At 51.2% G+C, this 25,776-nt stretch overlaps 1 protein-coding gene across 1 annotated transcript in view; it reads left to right on the top strand.

Moving 5' to 3' along the window:
- The window catches only part of HPSE2 (heparanase 2 (inactive)), a 281,188-nt gene that overhangs the window by 224,072 nt on the left and 31,340 nt on the right, over window positions 1-25,776 (top strand). The window contains exons 7-9 of the mRNA XM_074959546.1: window positions 5,643-5,736; window positions 23,413-23,519; window positions 25,228-25,342. Coding sequence (XP_074815647.1) covers window positions 5,643-5,736; window positions 23,413-23,519; window positions 25,228-25,342 — 316 coding nt within the window. The remainder of the gene's footprint in view (window positions 1-5,642; window positions 5,737-23,412; window positions 23,520-25,227; window positions 25,343-25,776) is intronic.

The raw sequence follows: 25,776 nt of genomic DNA, 5'->3' as shown, positions 1-25,776 counted from the left end.
TTAGCCGTGACATTATCGGGGATAGTGTTCTTGACAGCTTGTAGTCCATCTTTGTGTGGAATGTTGGTGTAGAGGGCTTCTACATCCATAGTGGCCAGGATGGTGTTATCAGGAAGATCACTGATGGATTGTAGTTTCCTCAGGAAGTCAGTGGTGTCTCGAAGGTAGCTGGGAGTGCTGGTAGCGTAGGGCCTGAGGAGGGAGTCTACATAGCCAGACAATCCTGCTGTCAGGGTGCCAATGCCTGAGATGATGGGGCGCCCAGGATTTCCAGGTTTATGGATCTTGGGTAGTAGATAGAATATCCCAGGTCGGGGTTCCAGGGGTGTGTCTGTGCGGATTTGATCTTGTGCTTTTTCAGGAAGTTTCTTGAGCAAATGCTGTAGTTTCTTTTGGTAACCCTCAGTGGGATCAGAGGGTAATGGCTTGTAGAAAGTGGTGTTGGAGAGCTGCCGAGCAGCCTCTTGTTCATATTCCGACCTATTCATGATGACAACAGCACCTCCTTTGTCAGCCTTTTTGATGATGATGTCAGAGTTGTTTCTGAGGCTGTGGATGGCATTGTGTTCCGCACGGCTGAGGTTATGGGGCAAGTGATGCTGCTTTTCCACAATTTCAGCCCGTGCACGTCGGCAGAAGCACTCTATGTAGAAGTCCAGTCTGCTGTTTCGACCTTCAGGAGGAGTCCACCCAGAATCCTTCTTTTTGTAGTGTTGGTAGGGAGGTCTCTGTGGATTAGTATGTTGTTCAGAGGTATGTTGGAAATACCCTCTGATCCCACTGAGAGTTACCAAAAGAAACTACAGCATTTGCTCAAGAAACTCGTTTGTGTGTATATAAAAAGATCTTCTACACTTTCCACAGGATGCATCCGATGAAGTGAGCTGTAGCTCACGAAGGCTTATGCTCAAATAAATTGGTTAGTCTCTAAGGTGCCACAAGTCCTCCTTTTCTTTTTGCGAATACAGACTAACACGGCTGCTGCTCTGGAACCTGTCTTTACCAGACGGGGTTAATGTTAAGAGTGGGTCTGGGATAACTGGCAGAGCTGTACAGCTTACAGAACACAGAGTGCATGCTGGCTGCCGGCTGAGTGTGTCCCAGGCTGACACATAGCAGAAGCATTTTGGGGCACTCAGGGCTGTAATACACGCAGAGACACAGCCTCTCACTGGTCTTAACTGCGCCCCGAAGCATGACAGGGATTTGTAAAATGCATTGCTTTTACTGACTTCATGCATACAGATTCCCGAGGCGTGTGGGGAACTCTATAGTCGCTCTAACCTTTGCTCTCTTTCAGTAGTATAACTCCATGAGCTGGCCCTGCGAGGGTTGTACACACTAGCTCTGTGTCCAGTGGCACTTTCAGAGGCGATGGCATCTGAACTGTCTAATGAGCATCAGGCAATGGTAGCCTGTACGGTGCTTGCTGTCCAGTCATTAATTTGCTGAGTGCCTCTCTTTCTGTGAGCTGTATTTCTATCATGGTCATGACAGGAATTACTACATGATGCACAATTAGACTTGCATAGCATTGTCCATAGCTGAGTCTGCTCTGCACGCCTCCCAAGCTTGTGGGAGCTCTGGTGCATTTGTGTGCGTGGCTGGGGGTGTCAGTATTGTCTTGGCTTTGATAATGGCAGGAAGGCTTTGGCTCCACATCCTCTTCAGAGCTCTCAGCAAGACACTTCAGCCTTTGTCTTGTGCTAATCTCCTCTGATTGCTCGTCCCAGGACCAAGCATTCTCCCTCAAGAACCTCTGTCTCTGGATCTCCCACGATTCATCCATTGCTTTGCTGGCTGACCACTTGCTTTCTGATTTCTCTTCATGAGTTCATAATGTGCTGCTCAGCTTCTGGGCATGGTCTTGGTGTGCATTAAACCTGATCGCTCTCACTGGTTAGTGGTCGTTTCTTGTAAAACCCCAAATCTGCTCATATAGCCATAGGTTCCTTCAGTGTCCTTCTTAAGGAACAACTCTGTTCTCCATCTCTCTCTGCTTCTGCTGAGAGCTATTGTTAGCCAGCTCAGCCTGCCTTTCTGCTGGTGTGTAGATGACACCTTAGCCCGCTCTGCTCTCTAATCTGTCAGCTGCAACCTGACTGATTCCTTATGAGACATCAGGTACTGGATAGCACATCATTTTATTAAACTGAACCAGACTATAGTGGAGTTTCTCCTTGTGGGATCAAGGTAAGTGACTTGTAATATTATTGGTTTCAGAGTAACAGCCCTGTTAGTCTGTATTCGCAAAAAGAAAAGGAGGACTTGTGGCACCTTAGAGACTAACCAATTTATTTGAGCAATTGGTTAGTCTCTAAGGGGCCACAAGTCCTCCTTTTCTTTTTGTAATATTATTGGGCATCACCAGGTGGCACTATGACGGACAAGTTCTGTTGAGTTGACCGAAAAAGCAGTGAGATCTTGGGGAACGCTTGATGGTAATTGTGGTGCAAGTTCTTTCTAAAAGCTGTGCATGTCACTAGTAAAGTGGGCGGTGTCTCTGACCATATCATTTCTGAGCTGCAGATGCTGTCTGGAGGTTATGACCCACATGAACAAACACAGCATTACATGGTGCTAAAAGCGCTATACTGCCTTTTCCTAGAAATTCCATTTGCTAATATGACCAAGACCTCTTCATCCCGTGTTCGAAAGGCAGATATGGTGCTGCCCCTCCATGCCGAACACCCATTGTCACTTTGTGGTGAATCCTCCCTTTGATCTAGCTGCAGTATTCCTAAACAGAAATCATTGTTCTGGGGGCGAGATCTTTAATGATTTGTGAATACTCTACCTCTGTGTGGCTGCTCTTGGCTTTTCTGAGGCTGGATTGATGTGACTCTTTTGCCCAGCACACTTGATTTCATTGCATCTTGTGTGTAGAATCAGAAGGAATCCAAACCTGGCAGACATTTCTCGTGCTGTAAAGACGTTACAATTGCTAAAGTCACACATTGATTTTTAAAGTGCTTTTATTTACTTTTAAGGCTTTGGATGGACTTGCCTAAGTTTGAACCATGTAAAATAGGAATGGAAAAGACCCATTTGATGATTCAGTTCATTGTGGTGCCAAAGCAGGAGAGTTCCTGACAGTTCTTGGGCTTGGCCTAGTTTAGTTTTAAATCTGTATGTCCGGTTTCGGGTTCCTGTAGCATCCATTGCTGGAGTAGCTACGAACTTTCCATGATATTAGATTTGCAAGAGGTCCCTAGTGAATGGTATGCAGTCTCCTGCTGGTTCCCTCCCCTAGTTAAATGTCCCATGAGATGAAGACAGTTCCACAGGCTTTCACAGAGGCTTTCCTGATATTGAAGCTCAATGTTTCTTTTTTTACTTTCGTCTCATTACTCCTAGTAATCTTCCCTTTTACTCTGCTAAATAAATCTTCTTCCTCAATAGTGTTTAACCCTTCATAGGTTTGCGTCAAGTCCCCTTACTTACCACTCAGCCAAGCTAGACACGTTCAGCATTTTTCAGCTTTCCTCAGTAAGCAGTTCCTCCAGTCCTCTGATACTTGCTGTTGCTTTTCTTGGGACTCCAGCCAGTGTCTTTCTGATGATGTGATGCCCAGAACTAACTGCAGTACTCTGGGGCAATGGCAGAGCCACCTGTCCTCCCAGTGCCAGGCTGCCTATTCCCACCTCACTCCAGGATGTCTTCTGGGCTTTTCCAGCCCAAAATCAGATAGCTCTCTTGCTGCTGTATCATGTTACAGATTCATCAGTAACATGCTTTCCTTCACGTCTAGGCCTTTCTATGATCCTTGCTTCCCAGACAGCTCCCTCCCACTGAATACCTGCCTTTCACAGCTGGGTGAGCTGTATTTTCCAAGCTGGTTTTCACTCTATTTCCTGCCCCTGTCTCTAATCTCAGGTAACGTTGCTCTTTTTGTCACGGATGTTCATAGAACCTCCCCACCCATCATCACTTGTGAATACATTAGTGTGCCATTCCCTCTCTGTCCAGATCAGTAACGAAGGTGTCAAGTGACATCGATCCCTGCAGTACTCAGTAGACACTTCTCCCAAACTGCTGTCCATGTCCGTTAACATAACCCTTTGTTTGATCTTTCAGCTAGTTCTCAACCCATGGGACAGTGCTTTCATCCAAGTCAGTCTAAATGAGCTTTTCAGTTCAGTCCTTGAGAGCGTCCGTCCCTCACTAAAATTCAAATATCTGCCATTCCCAGGGCCCGCTGTTTTTGTAACTCACTTGTAAAAAGTATAGTCCCATGGGTGCCGGCTATTCGTGGTCTGTTCGCGGCATGGTCAGGGATTTAATGACGTTATTATTTCAGTGATGATGATATGCTGAGTGCCGTACGAAACACCACTGAGGACAGCCTCTGCCCCTAGCAGCTTGCAGTCTAAAGACACAGATAAGACAAGACATACTGCAAGGTCCCTTGCCTACGAGCTGCTGGAGTGGAGCAGGTGTTTGAGTGGCATAGGTTATGGTTTGATTTGTGGGCAGCGCAGAGAAATGTGTGTCTAGAAGGGACCTGAAGGAGGAGAGGGACTTTTGGCTATAGGGCATTTACAATTACAGATCTGCTGTTAGGATGACCACCAGGCCCCAGTTAGTCCTTGTCACTCTGTGTGGTATCGGGTGTCCATCTTGCATGGTGTGAAATTGACCCCTGTGCTGAAGGTTTCTGCATCATAAGTCTGCTGGGCCTTGGCTGGGATGCCCGTGGTGCATAGACCTCACCTGGGCTCTCTTCATGGGGATGATTTGGCACACAGTACTTCAGGGTGCTCTCCTCTCCCCACTGCTTTAAGCACTCACCAGAACCTGGTGCCTCAAGCCACAGAAAACAAAACTTGCCAGTTTGTCCCTGGGCATCATGGACAGTGGGCTGGCAGCAGGTACAGCCTCTGGATTCCTGACGTGTATTGTACACGAGACCTCGGAGGTGGAAGGTAGAGAAGGATGCTCGTATGGCCCTTACCCTGGCAATGGTCTCTGTGAGCACTAGCAGCTGGCGGTTGGGTATAACTGCTGTTCTGGGGGAGTCCGAGGACAGAGCACTGATCTTACAAAGAGAAGCCAGGATTCACGCAGACTTACACAGCAGTTTGACATGGTCAGGGTTAGAATTTCCACCCCTCCGCTGCCAGGTGTTGCTCACTGTTCAGTGGGATATCTCAGAGCACTTCACAGACAGTAATCAGTAAAACTTTACAACATCCCTGCACGATGCGGCTGCCAACTCCTTGTCTTCTGACTTCCCTGCGACGTATCTGCTACATGCCCATTGCCCTGTTATCTACCCTTAGTGTTCGGAAGAGTAGAGAGCAAGATCCCAGCTCCTCCCAGTGATTTCTGCTCCAGGTGAGCGTTTGGCACTTCAGGTGCAGTTCACTCCATGCCTTGATCAAACTGTTACATACATATGTGATCGGGAGCACATGGAGGAGCCCAGCTACAGACATGGCTAGGGGTCAGTGCTTGGGAAGGGGGAAGGAAGCAGGAACCATCCCAGGTTAGGGACTCTTCCCAGTCCATGAGCAGCCTGAGTGAAGGAGCCATCTGGGTGTGGCCCAGCAGATGCCCAGAAGACAAGGTCAGGGACAGAGTTACTCCCAGCTCCTTGCTGTAGTTCCTGTCTGATTCTTGCCTTCTTATTCTCATTCCAGTTACTACATTGATGGCCGAGTGGCCAAAGTGACGGACTTCCTGAAAACACGCCTGTTAGACACGCTCTCTGACCAGATCAGGAAAATCCAGAAAGTGCGTGAGTGCCAAGGGACTGCGCGGGGTGAAAGGGCGACCCAGCTCTAGTGGCTGCGGTTTGGCACAGGCTTCTGGTCGGGGACCTGCACGACTGACCCTAATTGTGCGCCTGTTTGGTCTCAGGAGTAGTGTTCAGCAGTGGGACTGCTGAGAGAGACGGGGCCTTGATCTTGGCTGCTCTTGAGTCCGGCATGTTTTCAGTTGTTAATCACCTGGCTCTCGCCAGGGAGGTCAGGAAGCCCCTGTGCAGGCAAAAGGGGCTGCGAGTCAAGCCAGGTGGTGGTCATGGGGGATGGCAGCTACCAGACTCTGACTGGGAAAGCTGACCAAGGAGCCGGGCCACTGGAGGTGGCCGAACTCCCAGCCTCCTTGCAGAGTGTGGCTAACAAATGGGAACCAGCCAGGGCTGATCGGGGGGTAGCAGTGGAATAGCCCCTGCAGGGGACTCATGGTAGTAACAGGTGTGAAATGCTGAGTGCGGCCTGCGGGAAAGGAAGTAACACAGTGCATGGGACTTCAGAGGAGCAGAGCGTGAAATGGGCTGGGCTCAAGGGTACCTGGGCAATGCAGGGGGAGGATTCTTGGGGCTGCTGCAATTGTTGGCGTAGCGAGTGGGAAGCTGCAGCAGGTGGAGGAATGGGTGGCAAAGCCAAACTTATTGAAATAAGCCATCTCTCGCGACTTGCCTCCCGAGTCCCTGAAGGAAGCAGCATTGAAGTAGATACTGTGTTCAACAGACCACTAAGTTTCAGAGGGGGAGCCGTGTTAGTCTGTATCAGCAAAAACAACGAGGAGCCCTTGTGGCACCTTAGAGACTAACATATCTATTTGGGCATAAGCTTTTGTGGGCTAAAGCCCACTTCATCAGATGCATGGAGTGGAAAATACAGGAGCAGGTGAAAAGATGGGAGTTGCCTTACCAAGTGTGAGGTCAGTCTAATGAGACAATTCAATTGACAGCAGGATACCAAGGGAGGAAAAATAACTTTTGTAGTGGTAATGAGAGTGGCCCATTTCAGACTGTTGACCAGAAGGTATGAGTAACGGTAGGGGGAAATTAGTATGGGGGAAACTAGGTTTAGGTTTTATAATGACCCAACCACTCCCAGTCTTTATTCAGGCCTAATCTGATGGTGTCCAGTTTGCAAATTAATTCCAGTTCTGCAGTTTCGCGTTTTCAGAAATAGACTCCAATGTGCATGGCAGAGTCCTCGTGACCCTTATACCTGGGAGGCTGTCTTGTTGTGGTCACTTAAGACAGGGCTTAGGGTGTCCCCACTCTGCGGTGATCTTTCCACACTGGCCACGTCCCTGCCCCACTGATCCCTGCATTCCGTTCAAACCACATATGATTTACTAAACAGCAACTGTAAGAAAAATATGGAAAAATGGAAAAGGCTAAAGGAAAACAAGACCCCGCCCTGTGGGCACGGGGACGCACAATCCGTGTCTCTGGGCCGTAAGGAAAGTTCCCAGTCTGCTCCTCACATGTCCCAGGCCCCCGTCCAGGCCCTGGCCATGCTGCGGTGACACCGCGGGCCAGACTCTGCTCTGGGGGTGGCCACATGCCCTCAGGCTCTATGTGACAGGACCCTTCTCCCCAGCATTAGCCCCCCTGTCAGGGTCACAACCCCCCTCTGAGTCCAGCCTGCAAGGCCTCTTCTCTGGCAACATCTCCCTGCGCTGGGCCCTCTGCCCAGGGCCCCTGTCTCTCCCCAGCCGCTCGCTGCGCTCAGCTGCAGGACTATGTGAGGCCCGGCCCGTGTCTGCTCCCCGGCTCCGGCCCCGCAGCTCCAGGCTCCCCGTCGGTGGGCTCAGTGCTGCTGCCCTGCCTCCAGCCCACCTCTGCCTGCTGGGCTCCTGCTCTGGTTCCCCTGGCTCTGGTGCTGCTCTCCCCTTAGCTCTGCCCTAGCTCACCCCGAGGACGGGCCCCCAGGCTCCTGGCTCCCCCATTGGCCTGCCTGCCCTGTCAGTCGTGCTGACCTGGAGCGTTGGCCTCTCTCCATTGGCCCTGGGGACTGTCAGTCTCAGGATCCTGATTTCTTTTCAGGCCTTCCCCTTTCTTTTGGTATTGCAAGAGGCCAACCAAAAACCCCACTGACTTTCAGTGAGGGGCCAACAGCCCCGCACACATGGGAGAGGGGCAAGGAGAGCCCAGAGCAGGGCCCCACCTCCAGAGCGCCTAACCACACGGAGCAAAAAGCAGGGCCTTAAGCTTGACACACCTGGCAGCACCTGAGAAGTGGAGGCTGGGGGGCTTCTGAAAACAGCTCAGACCAGACAAAAACCTGAGCGCTCTCTCCATGATCCAAGTGCGTGTTTGTGACCAAGGGAAACACAGTGGGGCCGCAGTTCTGCCCTACGCCAGGCTAGTGCTGGGACTTGGTAGCAAGGCTGTAACGCAGTTCCAGCCGTTACTGCTGTCACGAGTCTAGCACAAGTTTCCTTGGTCATTATGAACAGCAATTTGTTTTCTCCCTGGCAGTCATGTGGTGACTGACGGTGCTATAAACCCCGGCGCTCCTCAGCCCGCTGTGTCCAAACCTACAGCACTGATCGGCTAGCACGAGTCTCAGGACATATTCCTGTCCATGCTGGGCGGGCAGACGGGGCTGGAGCATGCTAGCAATGGCTGGGCGGGAAACGTGCTGAGCCAGGGAGCCAGCGGCTTCAGCTGCAGTGTGGACAGGGCGTTAGCGCTGCGTGCTCAGTTGCGAGCCCCGCAATAAAAACAGGACACCTTCAAATGGGAGAATCTCAGCAAGGGGCTACGCCCTTGGTAAAGGGCCTGGAGGACGTGTTGTCTCTCTCTTCTGTCTAGGCTTTTATACCACTCGTCACTGCTCTGCCTGACTATTGCAGTTCTCATCTGGAGAGACTGTAGGGATGGGAAAGCGACTCGGAGAGAACACAGGGAAGGGACTTGAGGGGCCGTGCAGCAAAGTGGAAGGGACAACCGCTGACCATGTCAAGAAATAACCCTAGCGTGCTCCTGCCACTGGAGGGGTTGGTGGTGAGAGCCAGGGAAAGGGCACAAGGAGCCAGTGAAAGGGCACAAGGAGCATAAAAATGCTCCTGGTTCTTTGGCGTTTGCAAACATCTCGTGACCACTGCCTGGAGGAGCTGGGAAATCTGGAAAGAAGGCTCTGTGCTGGGCACAGGAGGGTGTTCCTGTCATGGGAGGGTAGCTCCTGGCTGTCTGAAACGTCCATCACAGGGACCGTGTGTATCACCAGGACGCTGGACTGGGCACAGGCAGGGAGGATGAATGGCTGTGCTGGGTATGGGTGCAGGGAGGGGCTCATTCCCTCTTCGTGAGGGAAGGCTCCAGGGGGCCATCAGAGGGAACAAATGGCCACATGGAGTGAGAAGGTCAAGGGAGGCATTTTCAGAGGTGGGAAACAGGATCCAAACCTGAAGAACTGTGGTGTCACCGGAGAGCTTGGGCAGCGATCCCAGTGGGGCTGGCCCAGGGAAGGAGCTGAGGAGGGGGCCCAATCTGAGAGAAGCTGAGAGTTGGCAGACTCCTCACTCTGAGCGGGCAGGGACGAGGTGACGACTGGTAGGGGACCAGGTTGTTACAAAGGGGAGTGCTGGGCCCCATGGCCTCTGCTTGTTCAGACCCTTTCTTGGGCTCCTGCTCTGAAGATGCTGGATGCCCTGTTGCTGGCGTGTTCTGTACCGGATGGGAACTGTCTGCAGCACTTGCCTACACGCCCCGGCTGTGCTCATCACTCGACCCCTTAATGCTCTGCCGGGTGTGGCTGAGGTTCGTTTTACACAGTGCCCCCTAGTGCTGAACCCTACACAGTGTTGCATGCCATGACAACTGCCCCAGCATCGCTCCTCTTTGCAGCGTGAGCAGCCACTGGGGGTAGGCGCAGGGCCCTGGGAAGGCCGGCAGGGACCGGGGCTGGCAGGGGCCTGAGTCTCGGGAAGCCTGGAGGAGCTGCTGGGGCTGGGGGAAGGAGTCCTGTGGGACTTGCAGCGCAGCTGAGAGCACGCGGAGCTGGGCGCTAATGGGATGCAGCTTCACTGGGAGCGAGTGCATCCTGCCGGCTGATTAGCACAGCTGGGCTCAGACACTCTCCTGTTTTATTGCTTCCTCTCTGCTCAGGAAGGTGGCGGGCTTAGATAATTATAGGCAGAATGCCAGCACCTCTGGGCCTTCCGTCAGGGATGCTGACTCTCACAGGCTGCGAGGGAAGCAGCTCAGCGCTGACGTCCTTAACATTTTCCTGGGAGCCCAGTCCAGCCACGTGTTCCATCCGCCCACACCGGCCCAGGAACAAAAATGCTCCTGGTTCTTTGGCGTTTGCAAACATCTAGTGACCACTGCCTGGAGGAGCTGGGAAATCTGGAGAGAGGGCTTTGTGCTGGGCACAGGAGGGTGTTCCTGTCATGGGAGGGGAGCTCCTGGCTGTCTGAAACGTCCATCACACCTCACATCTCTTCGGGGTTTGTACTGATACTCCCAGGAGCTCCTTAGCCCAGGGCTGGCGGGACTTCTCCAACTCTACCCTTGAGGGCAGCGGTAGTGGGGAAGAGAGTGAGCCGGCCCCTGGAAGGGGTCCCCCCGCTGGCTATAAACGCTTCCCTTAGGGTGTTCCCATCCACTCCAGTGATGTGGCCAACAAAGCAGCTTCTGCACGGACGTTGCACTGACTCATCTCCAGTCCCCGGGCACCCCCGACTTTCCTTTCCCTGCTTCCTGCTCTGCCTGCGGCTCAGGTCTGACACAGAAGCTCCGTTTCTGGGGCGTTGTCACTTGCGCTTGGGCTCTTGTGCTCCAGCACCTGCCACAAGGCTCTGGCACCCTGGGATTTGGGACCTAAGCACCTGGGTTTTTTCCGTAAATTGCTGCCTACTTGGCCTCTATGTGGAGCCTCCATTCCTGTCACCTTGGTGCCATCACAGTCTTGGAACTCCAGTGACGGCATGTTCGCGGCTGGCTGGTGCCTGGGCAGGGGGGCTCGGGTGCCACCGGTCTACTCTGCACCCTGCTAGCGGAGATGTTAGCGTCTCTTGCATTCGGGCTCAGTGTCTGGCTCACTGTTCCTGGGCTGTGATACACAGGGACCTTTCCTCTCTGGGCAGAATCTGGCATCTCGGGGGGAAGAAAGGCTGCTCAGAGGCTTCAGGCCCTGCCAGCATGGCACCTCCTCTCTGCTCAGACATGAGCAGGGTGAGGCCGGGCATCCCTGGTGCTGCAGAGGGGAAGTGCCCCCTCAGGTCTGCTGGCGATGCAGCACAGAGCCAAACTGTGTCCCCCACCTTGTAAACAAGCTTCATGGGCAGCCTCCCCCGAGTCCTGGAGGGGTGGGGGTGGGCAGTATGCCAGCAGCAGAAGTGGGGAAGCTAAAGAGAGAGTCAAGGCCTGAGGAAATGCTGTTCTCTTGCTGTTTGATCTGTGACGGCAGGAAGCTCTGTCCTTGGGGGCTTTGACTGTGTGACCCAATCAGCCTTTTTGTCTCCTTTGGGCCCAGCTGAGCAGAATGTCTCCCATTGCGGCACGTGATCTGTGCTGTGTTGGGGAGGGGCAAGGGTTACGCTGACCCTGCGCAGGTGCATGGAGGGGGGAAAACCAGGCAGCATGAGATGCTCTGAGGGGCCTGGAGGAGGGTGGTGTAGCTTGGTGTGCTGAGACAGGAGGTTGTTCAGACCTGGGGTAGAGCTATGGAAGGAGATGTGGGGAGCAGGGCTGGGCGGCGATGGAGGAAGGGGTGCAGTTATCTGGAAGGTGAGGGCAAGGACAAAAAGAGATGGGGAGGCAGCGCAGGGACCCAGAAGTGGGGGTGGGGGAGTGACGTGGTTGGAGCAGCAGCGGGGTGTTGGAGAGACTGATAGGAGCAGTGTGTGAGAGATGGGAAAGCCCCGCAGGGAGAACATGGGAAAGTTCTGGGGGGGGTTATGAAAAGCCTGTATGACTCAGTTTCCCACTCACTTTTGTACTGCCACGAAAGGGGTTAATTTCTTTCCATAGACGGGGGGCTAAATGATGAATTGACCAGGTGTGGATCATGCCAGGTTGGTATGAATGAACTAACAAGAACTGTGAGCATGTGAATGAAGCTACCATGGAGACACCATGGTAATGACAGCCAGCCCAGAGGATCTGTTGGATGTGGATGGACAATGACCTGTCTGACCACAGCCCATCCCCTACCTGAACCCGTGCGTCAGGGGGACGGGCAGTATGCATGAAAACAACATAACCGAGACATAAGACAAAGGACCAAACCCAAGGCATTAGGAAGGGGGACAGGAAACCGGCTCTCCAGCACTTCCAGCAGAGTAAGGCCAGGGCGGTTAGCTGCAAGCAGGCAGCCTGCCTGCCCGTCCAGTGCAACGTGGGGCTGCCTAACTGAGCAAAGAGAAACTGGCCAGTTAGGCCGGGGCATTTCCACTCACTGTCCCTAAACACTGAATTCCAGCTGACTAATAAACACGGGTCGTGCTTAGAAAAGTCTGTCCTGGGTCGCTGCAAATGCCTGCTGGCCGTCTGGCTCCCAGGAGGGGCAGGCTCCAAGCTGCTAAGCTTGCTGAAAGAGCCCTGGTGAGGCCCAGAGGTGCTGAGGCCAGGAACCCAGGCGTGGAGTGATGGAGCATGCAAAGTGGGGTACGTCTATACAGCATTGTGGGGCCTCCCAGTCTCCCCCTGAAGCCTGGCTCGACAGACCTGGGCTAGCGGGCCTCTACCTAGAGCTCTAGGAATAGCGGTGTTACCCGTGCACCGAAGTTGCAGCTCAGGGTCTGACGTCTGCGCCCTCCCGAGGCTTCGGAGCCCAAGCTCCCGCCTGAGCTGGCATGTCGAGGCACGGTCTACACAGCTGTTTCTAGAGTGCTAGTGTGAGTCCCGGTAACCCAAGTCTGTCCAGCCAGGTTGGGATGCTCGCTCCCGCGGGCTCCAAAACACTGTGTAGATGTATCTGTCAGGGCCCAGGGCCTAATGCAGCGGTTCCCGAACTGTGGGTCGCAGCGCATGGGGTCACAGCAATCCCTACTCTGCAGAGGGCGTCATTCTGCGCCACAGAGCATGACCTCACATGTAGGGTGTGTGCTTCACAAAGTGACATCTCCATGAGCCTTGAGGCCGTGCTATGCAGAGGAAGCTATTTTGCGCTTCAAAATGTTCAAATGGGGCGGTGCTGTCACAGAGTCTGCGAGCCCCTGGTCTAGCATTGAAAGGGGGAGGCTCTCCGAGAGGCACAGTGCAACCTGCAGAGACGTGACGCCCTGCTGGGGCTCGTCTCGTCTCTGTAACAGCTGCCTAGGGCCCAATCCTGCATTGGTGTAAATCAGTGGCTGCCGTGGAATGAGAACAATGCACGATCCGGGGTCTGCCAGGCAGGGGCAGTAACACCCCAGGAACGCCAAGTAAACAAGGGAGAGTGGGTTTAACGCTAAGCCAGGCTCTCGGAACCAGCTGACGAAGGGGCGGCTCCTTTGCCAAGGCCCAGGTGCCCGACCCCTGCCTGCGGAAGACGCCGTGCGATCGTTGCGGAGTCAGACCACCAGCTGGGGACAGTTAGTTCCAGCCACGATACCAAAAGGACTGGCACCCCTCTCTCCGGTGAGCGGGAACACGGGTTGGGGCAGAGAGGACACGCAGGGAAACCCTAGGCATTGGGGTGCAGTGTCTGAGGCAGTACAGAACCGAACCCCAGGAGGGAGGGTAGTGTGGATTGCGGGTGGGCAGGTGGTGCGCGGGTGGTTATTAGGAGCAAGGTATGAATGCCACCTGCTTCCAGCAGAGCTCACCAACCCCATTCACATCGTCCTGTGCCCTGTGCCCGGGAGGGGATTCACCAGGGCGAAGGGCAGGTGGTGGTGCTGCCCTCCCTCCGCTGTGAAGTCGCTGGGGGGGATGGGCTGAACGGGGCTGTGCCCCTCCCTCTCTGCCAGTGCCAGCAGCGCTGGCCTTACCATGAGGCGAACTGAGGCGGCCGCCTCAGGTGTCAGACTGGGGGGGGCAGGGGGGCGGGGGGCACCCCTAGGACCCCGGGTGTAGAAAATGGTGTCTGCTGCTGGTGCATCTGGATTCTCTCTGCTGGAGACACACAGAGATGGGGGAGAGCTGGGCTGGAGGAGGGGGGCACAAGAGACAGAACAGGCAGGCAGGAGACTAGGGGAGAGGGAATCACAGAAAGCAGCAGGAGATGCAGGGAGAGAGAGGAGGAGGAGCCTCTTAGGTACCTCTCTAGCCCCCCCAGGGCCTGGACTGATTAACCCCAGCTTCTCGGGGAGCTTCCTGTTCCCTGCTGCTTCCCTGAACCCACTGGAGGAGAATAGGCCGTCAGCTGAAGTAGTAGGAGCCAGTGAGGCCCTTAAGACGCTGATACCTTCCCTCACTCAGGCCCTGCTACCAGCCTGTTTATTTGTCCCCTACAATTGAGTGTTGAGAGCCACTCTAGCTGGCGCAGAACAGCAGCCATGAGTGAAAGAAGAAAACACCCCTCTAGGGCAGCATTCAGAAAAAGGAAGAAAGCAAAGGAAGCTTTTCTATCTAAGCAGGAAGGAGCTCTCCTGAGATACATAGACACAAATGTTCACGGTGAGCCTTCCGGCCCCAGTGAGGATGTGAGTGGTGAGGAGAGGCCTGATCTTCCAGTTAGTCAGAGTGCAGGTGAGCTGGCAGCTGCTGCAGCATCCGTATCTCCACCGCAAATGGATGTAACCCTGCACAGTCCTGAAGAAAAGTGTGGATCAGAGAAGAGTGTGGTAGAGGCGCAAGGAAACAGCTGCTGCTGAGTTTAGTTCCTTAAGTCTAGAGGATCCAGGACTGTGGACCCCCCTGAGCAGTAGCCTGAGGGACTTCCTTGTACTGCACGGGCCACAGCAAGTGAAAAACTTCATGTTCCCCAAAGCCAATGAAAATAGAAGTTTCCATCCAACCCATTACTGGCGTGAAATCCCCAATGGTGACAAAGTGGAGAGGCCATGGCTTATGTACTCAAAAACCCAGAATGCTGCATACTGGTTTTGTTGAAAAAACTCTTCCAGTCTAATGTTCCGGCCACATTGGGTTCTACAGGAACAAAGGACTGGAAACATTTGGCTAGAAATCTGGCATGCCATGAGAAGGCAGCAAATCCCCAGAGAGCATTCCATAGGTGGAAAGAGCTTGAGATGAGGCTAAGGTTAAAGGCCACCATAGATGATCAGCATCAAGAGAAGATAGGCATCAGAGTCTCTTTACTGGCCAAATGTTCTGAAAAGGCTCATTGCCATTGTGAGAATGCTTGCGACCCAAACCCTAGCCCTGCGTGGCACTGCAGATCAGCTGTATGTGCCAAGCAATGGAAACGTCCTTAAAATTGTGGAGCTGATGGCTGAGTTTGATGCTGTACTCCAGGAGCATCTGAGTCACCACCCAAGAGATGTACACACACCACTACCTTGGAAAAACAATTCAAAATGAGATCAGACAGTTACTGGCAACAGAAGTCAAACAGAAGATTGTGGCAGATCTGAAGTCAGCAAGATATTCCTCTGTTACTCTGCACTGCACACCTGACATCAGCCATACGGAACAAACGACTTTAATGGTGCGTTTTGTAACAACAACAGAACCTAGTGACAATGTCCCTGCAATGGTGACTGTCCGAGAGCATTTCCTAGGATGTATTGACATTGATGATGCTACAGGAGCTGGTATGACAAATGTGCTTCTTAAAAAGCTGGAAGAGACGGGAATTGCGATAGCTGACAGGAGAGGTCAGGGCTACGATAATGGTGCCAACATGAGAGGAAAGAACAGAAAGAGTGCAGACATGGATCCGTGAGCTGAACCCTCGAGCTTTTTTTGTCCCATGCAGTTCTCATTCATTGAACTTGGTGGTCAGTGATGCAGCATCAGCTTCTCGTGAGGCTGCTGAATTTTTTAATGTAATTCAAAGCATCTGTGTATTTTTCTCTGCATCAACTCATTGATGGCAAATTTTGAAGCAACATCTGGGAACATCCTCTCTGACACTGAGACCACTGAGTGCCACACGATGGGAAAGTCGAGTGGAGGCGATAAAGCCTCTCAAACACCAAATTGGGAAGCTAGATGATGCCACAGTTGCTATTATGGAGGACAGTGCTGTGACAGGAACTGTTCATGGGAGAACAGTGGCAGAGGGAAATGGAATCACCAGAAACATACATCACTGCACATTTCTGTGTGGCTTAGTGTCGTGGCATGACGTACGGTTTGAAATAAATGCTGTAAGCAAGAGACTCCAAGGTGCTGACCTTGATATATCCGGAGCAATGGAACAACTGGACAAAGCAAAGTCAGACCTACCGTCTTGCCGGTCAGATGGGGGATTTCAAAACGTTCTGAAGAGTGCACAGAAGTTGGCAGAGGAACTTCACACTGAAGCGATTTTCCCACCCATTCAAGAATACAAGAGTCACCAAAGAAGAAGACATGTTGATTACGAGGCACGGGATAATCCTGTAAGAGACCCCAAACAACAATTCAAAGTTGAATTCTTTAACCAGGTGCTAGATTGTGCAATCCAGTCAGTTGAAGAACATTTCATGCAGCTCAAGGAACACAGCACTATATTTGGGATGTTGTATGATATTCCAAAACTCCTCACGATACCTGAAGAAGACCGACACCAGCAATGCAGGGCACTAGAGACAGTGTTGATGACACATGATGACATGCGTGATATTGATGCGAGTGATTTAGGGGATGAACTGAAAGCCCTTTCAAGATACATTTCAGCAGGATCAACTCCAAAGGCTGTTCTGGAATATATGTGCACAAATAAGATGACCACCCTCTTTCCAAATGCTTTTGGTGCTCTGTGCATACTTCTAACACTTCTTGTAGCAGTTGCCAGTGGAGAACACAGCTTCTCCAAGCTGAGGTTAATAAAAACACATCTACGCTCCACAATGACACAGTAGAGGCTGGTCGGCCTTGCAACCATCTCAACAGAGCATGAGCTGGCCCAGACTGTGGACCTTCAGGAAGCAGTTCAAATCTTTGCAACCAAGAAGGCACGGAAAGCACCACTTTGATTATTCAAACAGATAAAAATGCCAGTGTTTACTATGCAGACAAGAAAAGTTACATTTGCCATTCAGGCGTTTGAAAGTTAAGTGTTACTTAAAATTTTTGAACTAGGCATTTTAAGCTGTTAGTTCTCCTTCATTGGGGTAGGTAGCAGAGCAGCACCATGAGAGGAGTAGAACAGGAAGAAGGCAGAACTGAGACCTTTCAAAGTTTTGGCCCAAGTGAAGGGGCATGGGGGTGTCATTTGAGCGTCCCGCCTCAGATGCCAAAATGTTGTGGGCCGGCCCTGAGTGCCAGACACTTTGGGGCGGCATCAGACAGGTGTGAATAACACCTTCCTGTGAAAGCCTGTCTCCTGCAGACCCTGGAGAGACCCATCTGGACCTGTGAGACCAGTGTTGCTGCAGCCCAGCATTCAATGAGTGTGTGGTCCAGGGGGAGGAATGGGATGAAGATCTGGCTGGAGCCCCTGGCTCAATCTGCTCTGCTCTGCCCTTCTTCGAGATCCTACTCATGGTGCGCCCATGTCCCCGCACAGGAGTGGGAAATCTTTCCCTCAGCAGTGTCCACTTGAACGCTCTCACACATGTTCCCCTGCCCCCCGAGAGCATGTGGGCTGGGGCCTGAGAGACAGCTGGACCTTGTCAGTATCCCTTCGCCTTAGTCCGCTCGTTTAGTACTCAGTAGGGAGTCTGTTCCATAGCAGTGAGAATGAGTTCTCTAGATCAGCTCTGTCTGCCCATTGGCATATTCAATCTCTCTCGCTAGGTAGTAGGTAGCTGGTAGGGCTTGTTAGGCCGCAGCCTCACTCCTAGGGCTTTAAATCAAGTCCATTGTGTACAGGGGCAATTGCTCTTGGAGACAGACATGACCTGCGTTGCTCTTTCCTCAGAGAGCCATGTACTGCCAGCGAGTGGGGCAGTCAGTGAACACACACACACATTGAGACAGTCTAGGCTGACGATTTTTCTCATGGAAAAATCCATGAGAGCAACCTCTGATTCTGAAACTCCTTGAGAGCAAGGGACAGTGCCCCTTCCCGATACGGCCAAGCGGCCAGTGCTCCAGAACGGTCACAGATCATTCCAAGCATCCGAGGTTCAGAAGCCCTCTTAGATCCGGCAAGAGCTTACCGCAGCTTGCAGAGGTCCTGCCAGAGTGATCAGAGCCCCTTGCTGCCCACAGGAGAAAGCAGCGGTGCTCTGGAGGTCCATGCCTGTGCCGTGTAAGGAAAGGACGGCGAAGCACGTGGCAAAGGACTCGCCGTCAGCACTGAGGCGCTCTGTCCCTCTTGTGCCGAGACTGGCTTCGGCAGCACCGACCCTTACACCAGCAGCACTAGCTCAGAGCTAGCCCAGCACAACTGCAAGCAGCCTCCAATGCCTCCGCTTGGCTCTGTCCACCTCAGCGCCGCAGCGCATCAAGCCTGCCTCGAAGTGCTCGGCACAGAGAGACTCATTACCAAAACAAGCAACTTTGCAGACTTCAGCTTCCACTTCCGCATCGGCAGTGTTGGTACCACCTGAGACATCCTTTGTCACAGGAGGAAATCAGGATTACTCCTGAGCCAGAGTCACCTACTGTACAAGCCTTTCCTGCCTCAGTTTCCCCAAGATTTTCAGTGCCACAGTGGACAAAAATACCAGTCATGAAAATTGCCTTAAGACCTCCTGCTTCTGGCACAGTGGAGCCTACCACTCATCAAGTTATTTCACCTCGCAGAGCAGCCCCTCCAATTCAGTGCTTTTCTTCAGCTTCTGCATCAGATAAGGCTAGTAGGCAGCTCTCTCCTGTCCCAGCTAAGAGAGATACACACCACAGAAACCACCCTTCTTCAGTTTCTCCAGTTAGGAGCCGCTCACATGATATTCAGTTACCTCCATGGATGTGAGCACCCTGGAATTCTATGCCTTATGACTATGGATACCAGTCCTGGCCTTTCTGGCCTCCTTGGCATAGTTTGGGTCAACAATCTCCTGCTATCTCTGCTTTGAGGGGCAGTTTCCCTGCAACAGAGTGTCTGCAGTCAGCCTGTTCTCCCCAGAAATCTTTAGTTATGGAGTAGCAGCCTCTATTTGAAGAAGGAGAGCCACACATCCACAATGGACCTTCTACTGCAGAACACGTTGCCTCTTCCGATGAGGCCACAGTGTCTTCTGTTCCTTCCACAGTAGACGACTTTCAGGCTTTTCAAGAATTTCTAAAGAGGATGGCAGAGATGTTAGCAATTCCTCTGGAGCTTGTGCAGGAAAAGTCATATAAATTGTTTGACATCCTCCAACCTTCTACTCAAAATAAGGTGTCTCTGCCTTTTAAAGAAGGTATCCTTGAACTAGCTAAGGAGTTACGGGCAACATCACCTTTATGTTGGCAACATCTGAATGAGCAGATTGAAAATATCAAGTTCCCCCATAGAGGTCTGAGGATTTTTATACTCACCCAGCTCCATCTTCAGTCATAATCATGACTCTTAATAAAACATCCAAGCAGCTTTCAAGAGCTACTCCAAAAGAGAAGGAACCAAAAAAGTGGATCTTTGTGGGAGAAAGATTTATTCCTCGGCCTCCCTTCAAATGAGAATTTCCAATTATCATTCAATGTTGGCCAAATGTAATAACATACAATGGGACAAAATGGCAGGCTTTCAAGATAAACTTCCTTCTGAGTTAAGGAAGTTTCCTTCCTTCTGCTCTGAAGGCATGTTAAGTGCTAAAACTTCTTTGCCAACAGCACTGGATGTAGTGGATACAGGGGCTGGGTAGTGGCAGTGGGTAGAGAGATATTTGGCTTTCTGCATCGGTCCAACTCCAGTACCCAGACAGCCAAGTCAAATATGGTGAGGATTATTTAAAATCTTATTCACCATATATAAAGTTCTATCAATCCCAAAATACTGGACACGTTATCCACCAGATCAATGAATGTATCAGACTATGCCCAAATACATGCTTACAGCCAGTTCTTATTAACTAATCTAAGATTTATTGAAAAGAAAGAGTGGTTATGGGTAAAAGATCATTATTCATACAGATCTGAATAAAGTTCTTAGGTCAGTTTCATGGTAGAGATGGTGAACTGCTGAGTTGCAAAAAGTTCTTTCTGAATTAATTCCATCGGTTAAAATCCAATAGAGAGTCCATGTGCAGAGTCAGTGTAAATTCTTCCATGAGAAATAGCAGGATAATCCAGACTGGCACTGGAGACCTCAGTCTTGTGATTCAAGCTTCCCCTGGCCAACCTTAAGCAGATCTGCGATGACAGGATCAGGGTCTAGAGTTCTTTTATCAATCTCTGGCAGGCTACTCTAGCCTCTTGAGACAGATAACACAGCAGGTATCCTTGGGTGAAGAATGGGTAATATACATTGTGACTTTGAAGTCAATTCCTATTTCATATGTACACACAGGTAATGAGTTGCATTGCTTAGCAGAAGGCGATTAACCATTCCAGCAGTTCAGAGACTGTTTACTACAAACTTCCAAGCGAAATACAGACAATGACATTATTCCACCACATGTTTAATTTAATTGCTAATATTCCTTTTGTAGCAGACAGGAACTGAAATGTAGCATATACAAGCTAATCTGGTTACATTGTTAACATCTAACAAGAGATAGGTAAACATAGACAAATACAATTAGTATTTACCTCTAATTTGCTAATGATATGGAACTCTTGTCCATGGCTTTGCTGACTGTTTGCCACTTCAGTACTTCCCTAATATGTTCTTGAAGGTTGATCTTTAGGGCCCGTAGCCTGCTGACTGTTTAACCCTTGCTGGCTCAGTGTCACACTTGCCTTACAATAATTGTGGTTCTTTGAGATGTGGATGTGCACGTGGATCCCAGGCCCCACACTCCAGCCCCACAGCTCGGAGTCTGACCCTTCAGGCCCTGGATGGCGAAGGAACTGGCTGGCAGTTGGGGTCGCCCCGCTCACCAGGCTTTCAGGAGCGGGAGCACGAGAGCCTGAGTGGTGCTGCTGAGTGAGAAATTTCCAAACTCCTGTGCAGGGGCGGGAGCAGCATCAGGGGGATCCACGTGCCCAGCCCAGCCCAAAGGACCACGCTTGCCATCAGCTGTGTACGCATTCTTCCAGGAACAGGCTTTTGAGCCCATGGGGCAGGGCTCTCTACTAGGGGAGATTTAGCAGAGTCCCCCAGAGGCAGGGAAATCCCTTCAATCGTCTCTCCAGTTGGGGGTGGGGATCCCTCAGCACTCCCTCTGCGCATCATAGATCTGGCCCGACAGGACAGGAAACTGCATGTGCTTTGCCTGACTGTTCCTGCACCTGTCACCCCCCTGCTCCCTGATGCCTGTCACCAGGCCGTCGTGGGTCACAACTGAGAATACCAAATTCAGGACAAACTGCTGAGAAATAGGGCAGACACACCCCAAAACTGGTGGTTATTCTCCCATGAGATATACCAAACCAGCAACAAAAGTAAACTTCTGTTTCACCACACTGGCTAACAAGAAGTCAGAAAAGCAGTTTCCGTAGGCGTTCCAGTCCTTGTATCACCACCCAAAACACTAGACTTAAAGATGAGTGGTTCTTTAAAACCAATTTCATCAAATAAAAGAACAGGAGGACTTGTGGCACCTTAGAGACTAACCAATTTATTTGAGCATAAGCTTTCGTGAGCTACAGCTCACTTCATCGGATGCATAAAGTGGAAAATACAGTGAGGAGATTTATATACACACAGACCATGAAAAAATGGGTGTTTATCATACACATTGTCAGGAGAGTGATCACTTAAGATGAGCTATTACCAGCAGGAGAGTGGGGTGGGGGGAGAGAAAACCTTTTGAAGTGATAATGAAGGTGGGCCATTTCCAGCACATTTTCAGGAGTTAACAAGAACGTCTGAGGAACAGTGGGGGTCACTGGTCACTCTGGTCACTTGATTTCTGACCTAAAAGTTACTATTCTTCAACAAAAAAACTTCGAAAACAGACTCAACGAGAGACTGCTGAATTGGAATTAATTTGCAAATTGGATACAATTAACTTAGGCTTGAATAGAGACTGGGAGTGGTTGAGTCATTATACAAAGTAAAACTATTTCCCCTTGTTTATTCCTCCCCTTCCCCCCCCCCCCCCCACTGTTCCTCAGACGTTCTTGTTAACTCCTGGAAATGTGCTAGAAATGGCCCACCTTGATTATCACTTCAAAAGGTTTTCTCTCCCCCCACCCCACTCTCCTGCTGGTAATAGCTCATCTTAAGTGATCACTCTCCTTACAATGTGTATGATAAACACCCATTTTTTCATGGTCTGTGTGTATATAAATCTCCTCACTGTATTTTCCACTTTATGCATCCGATGACGTGAGCTGTAGCTCATGACAGTTTACGCTCAAATAAATGTGTTAGTCTCTAAGGTGCCACAAGTCCTCCTTTTCTTTCTGCGAATACAGACTAACACGGCTGCTACTCTGAAACCTATTAAATAAAAGGTTCTTCTGATCCCAAAAGACCAGCCACACACCTAGGTCAATATACAACTCAGATCTTACCCCATAATCTTACCCAATAATCACGCTTTTGCCAGTCCTTTAGTATCTAAAATCTAAAGGTTTATTTATAAGAAAGAAAGAAAGAAAGAAAGAAAGAAAGAAAGAAAGAAAGAAAGAAAGAAAGAAAGAAAGAGTTAAAATTGGTTAAAGGAATCAAATACATACAATAATTGCAAAGTTCTTGGTTCAGGCTTGTAGCAGTGATGGAATAAACTGATGACTTAAGTCAAGTCTCTGGTTGCTTCCAAATCATTGGAAGGTCCTCAGTCCCTTTGTTAGATGCTCCTATTAGTATAAGTCCACAGTCCAGAGCCTTGAGCAGGAAAGAGGCTGGAGCAGGAAAGAGGCAAAATGGAGGTGTTTCCAGCGCCTTTCATAGCTTCTGCCATGCAGAGGGAAATCCATTGTTTCAAACAAAGCCCTCAGCACCAGTAGTGGAAAATTACAGGTAAAAGATGGAGTTTGGGATCACATGGGCAAGTCACATGTCCATGCCTGATTTCGCTTAGTCCCAGTAAAAGTCATTACCTATACCCCAAACAGCACGTTCTTCACAGGAAAGTCCATTCAGGGTAGGTCGATGTCTTCCATTGTGAGTTAAACGTTCCTTGATGATCCACTTAATTTGCATAGTCTCTCTAAGATGTGCAGGCTAAATACCTTGTTGGAGTTTCCCAGAACAAACACATTAGAAATCCAGGTACAGAGCCAATACTCATAACTTCAAATACAAATATGATCCATGCGTGCAAATAGCATAACCACATTCAGCGAATCACAACCTTTCCATGGACACCTCACTCGACAGCTTTTGAACAAGGTTTCCTGCAATTATGTAATAGTGGTAGCAACAAAGATTTCCATGGTCCTAGTTTAATCAGATAGAGTCGCAGCCTGTGCCCACTTTCACCCTCTGCCGTGTCAGGCAGGTCGAGACTACAGCGGCCTCTGGCATCCCCAGTGGCTCAGCCGGGCGCTGGGCTCCCCTGCCCGGCTCTGTGGCGGGCTGCTGCTGCCCAATCTCCTGCTTTGGCTGGTTGTTCTCAGACTCCTGCCAGTGGCCAGGCAGTGATGACCTGCACCCTGCACCCGAGGGATGGGATGACGGTCTCCTGCTCTTTTTGTTTTATGAACAGGTGGTAAATACCTATGCACCTGGGAAGAAGATCTGGCTTGAAGGTATCGGAGCCACCTCAGCTGGAGGCATGAACAATCTCTCGGATTCGTACGCTGCTGGATTCCTGTGAGTTGGGTGGGGGGTGAGGCATGGGACCCACGCACACTCCTACAGTGCAATGGGGTGCGGGGGGGGAGCTGTCTGCAGCTGGGAGCAGGTTCGCAGCTCTGCTGTGAGTGCATATCTCCACGGCTCGTGCTCTGCGCCTGAGCAGTCTCATTACCACAGGCGAGGAGCTCTGGGCTGGCAGCAGGCCACATGAGATACGAATCTGTCCCCCTCCTGCCTAATGGATGGAGACAGGAAAGGGGAACAGCCCCACAGGCCCAGGCCGGCCACAGGAATCAAAGCATGGGACTATTCGGAACAGTCCGATTCCCGGGGCATCTCAGAGCTGGGAGTGAACAAAACCGGCCGGTTCTACCCCGATTCTGTCTCGAGAGGGAAGGAAAGCGGCTCCATCGCTCACCTTCTGACATGCTTGTCTGGCCACAGAGAGACCCGCACCCCTCCCCCCCGCATGTCGCTGGGTCCCCAGCTCTTTGCCCTTTTCTTTCAGCTGCAGACATGCTTTCTCACTGGCACTCACTCCTTCATTCATTCACAGGGGGGTGCAATCTCATCTGAAGGAAGAGCCTATAAAGGAGCTCTGTACGGCTCCAGGTTGGAATCCAGTTTCTTTACACCTTAGAAGCCCAAGATGTTCATGGTTCCCAGGGTTTGCTGGCTGGCATGACAGAGCAGCCTGCGGTCTCTTGCTGCATAGTTCCAGTTCCTAGGGTTAGAGCTGACTGCAATAATCAGAGGTTTAGAAGATTATCTTTCTTTCTGGAAAGAGTTGTAAGGTGTGTCTGTAGGTCTGTGTAACAGGGTCCACAACCCGCCCCTCTTCCTGGGGCCCGCTTGCTGCCCCCAGTAAGGCTCAGAGAGGCTTCAGGGTTGTGCAACACCCGTGTCTTTATTTACCTGCAGTTATCCCACCACCGGTGTTTCTCTATTTACAAGCTTTACAGGATTATTCAACCTCTTTTACAGGCAGAGTCGGCCATCAGCTAGGAGGCCTCCAGTTCCCTCCCTGACTGGCTTCTCCCAGGCTGCCCCCCTGCCTTCTGACTCCCTCCTGGCCTTTATAGCCCTTGGCTTGTCAGGCCGGCAGGTGTTGCCAATCCTCAGGCCGGCATCAGGCCTTTTCCATCAGCCCCAATCTGTTTCCCCTGATTGGAGCTGACTGGGCAGGGGCTAATTAGGTGCTTTTGCAACAGCACCCTGCTACAGTCTGGGATGCTTGGGAGGAGGAGGCATATACCAGGACAGTATGGTGTGTGTGGGGATGTGATGGTTAGGGTTGTGCACGTGGGTTGTAGTGATGTGGCTGGGTGTGAGGATGCAATGTGTGTGCAGGGGTGATAGTGGGAGTGTGTATGGGCTCCGGTGATGGAGTTGTGGACAAGCAGAACTGATGTGTGCAGGGGTGACGTGGTGTGGCAGGACTGGGGAGAGGCACTAGGTATCCAGCTGGTAAAAAATGTCTGAGGTCCCTCAGTTCATCTATGTGGAACAATAAAGTGCTCGACATGGCTTCTGTCGTAACGATCCCGTGGAACGGAGACATTAGCACCTTCATATATTGCCTTCTCCTGGAGCTAGTGCCCAGTGCAAACGACTGGAGAGTGGCCCTTGGGACAGAAACATGCCTTTGGGGGTTTCTCGGCCGCCCACTCAGCAAGTGTGCTCCTCCGGCCACCTATTGACACAGCTCTCTTCCTCTTTCCAGGTGGCTGAACACCTTGGGCATGTTGGCCAACCAGGGCATTGAGGTGGTGATGCGACACTCGTTTTTTGACCATGGACATAATCACCTTGTGGACCAGAACTTTAACCCTTTGCCGGTAGGTGTGTGAGGAGGCTCCTGCTCCATCTGTCTGTCACTGATACACACACACACACTCTTGCACGCACACGCACACACAGTCTCTGTGATTCACCTTCTTGGCCCTTTGAAGTGGGTGGATTTTGTCTTCCCTTTCCTGTTCCCAGTTAGTAAATCAGAGAGAGAAGTTCTTGTCGTCTGTGCCCTTGACCCGTTTCTCAGACGCTTGGCTTCACCGCAAAAACAATCCTGTGTGCAGTCAAGAATCCACTTCTCCTTGTGGCCTGTTTGAACTCCACTTGAAAATGAATTTTTCCAGATCGGTTTCTTTCAGTGCTAATAGGAGACATTAGTTAATGTCAGACACAACATGTTGAAAGCAGATGGGGCAGCTCTACCTCTGGAGCTGAAACTGTATCCAAAATAAGAGACTCTGTGGAACCCGGGGGGCTG

This window comes from Natator depressus, chromosome 7, assembly GCF_965152275.1.
Source record: "Natator depressus isolate rNatDep1 chromosome 7, rNatDep2.hap1, whole genome shotgun sequence".
Lineage (NCBI taxonomy): Eukaryota > Metazoa > Chordata > Testudines > Cheloniidae > Natator > Natator depressus.
Note: the sequence above shows the minus strand (reverse complement) of the source record. Positions and strands in the feature narration are given on the sequence as shown.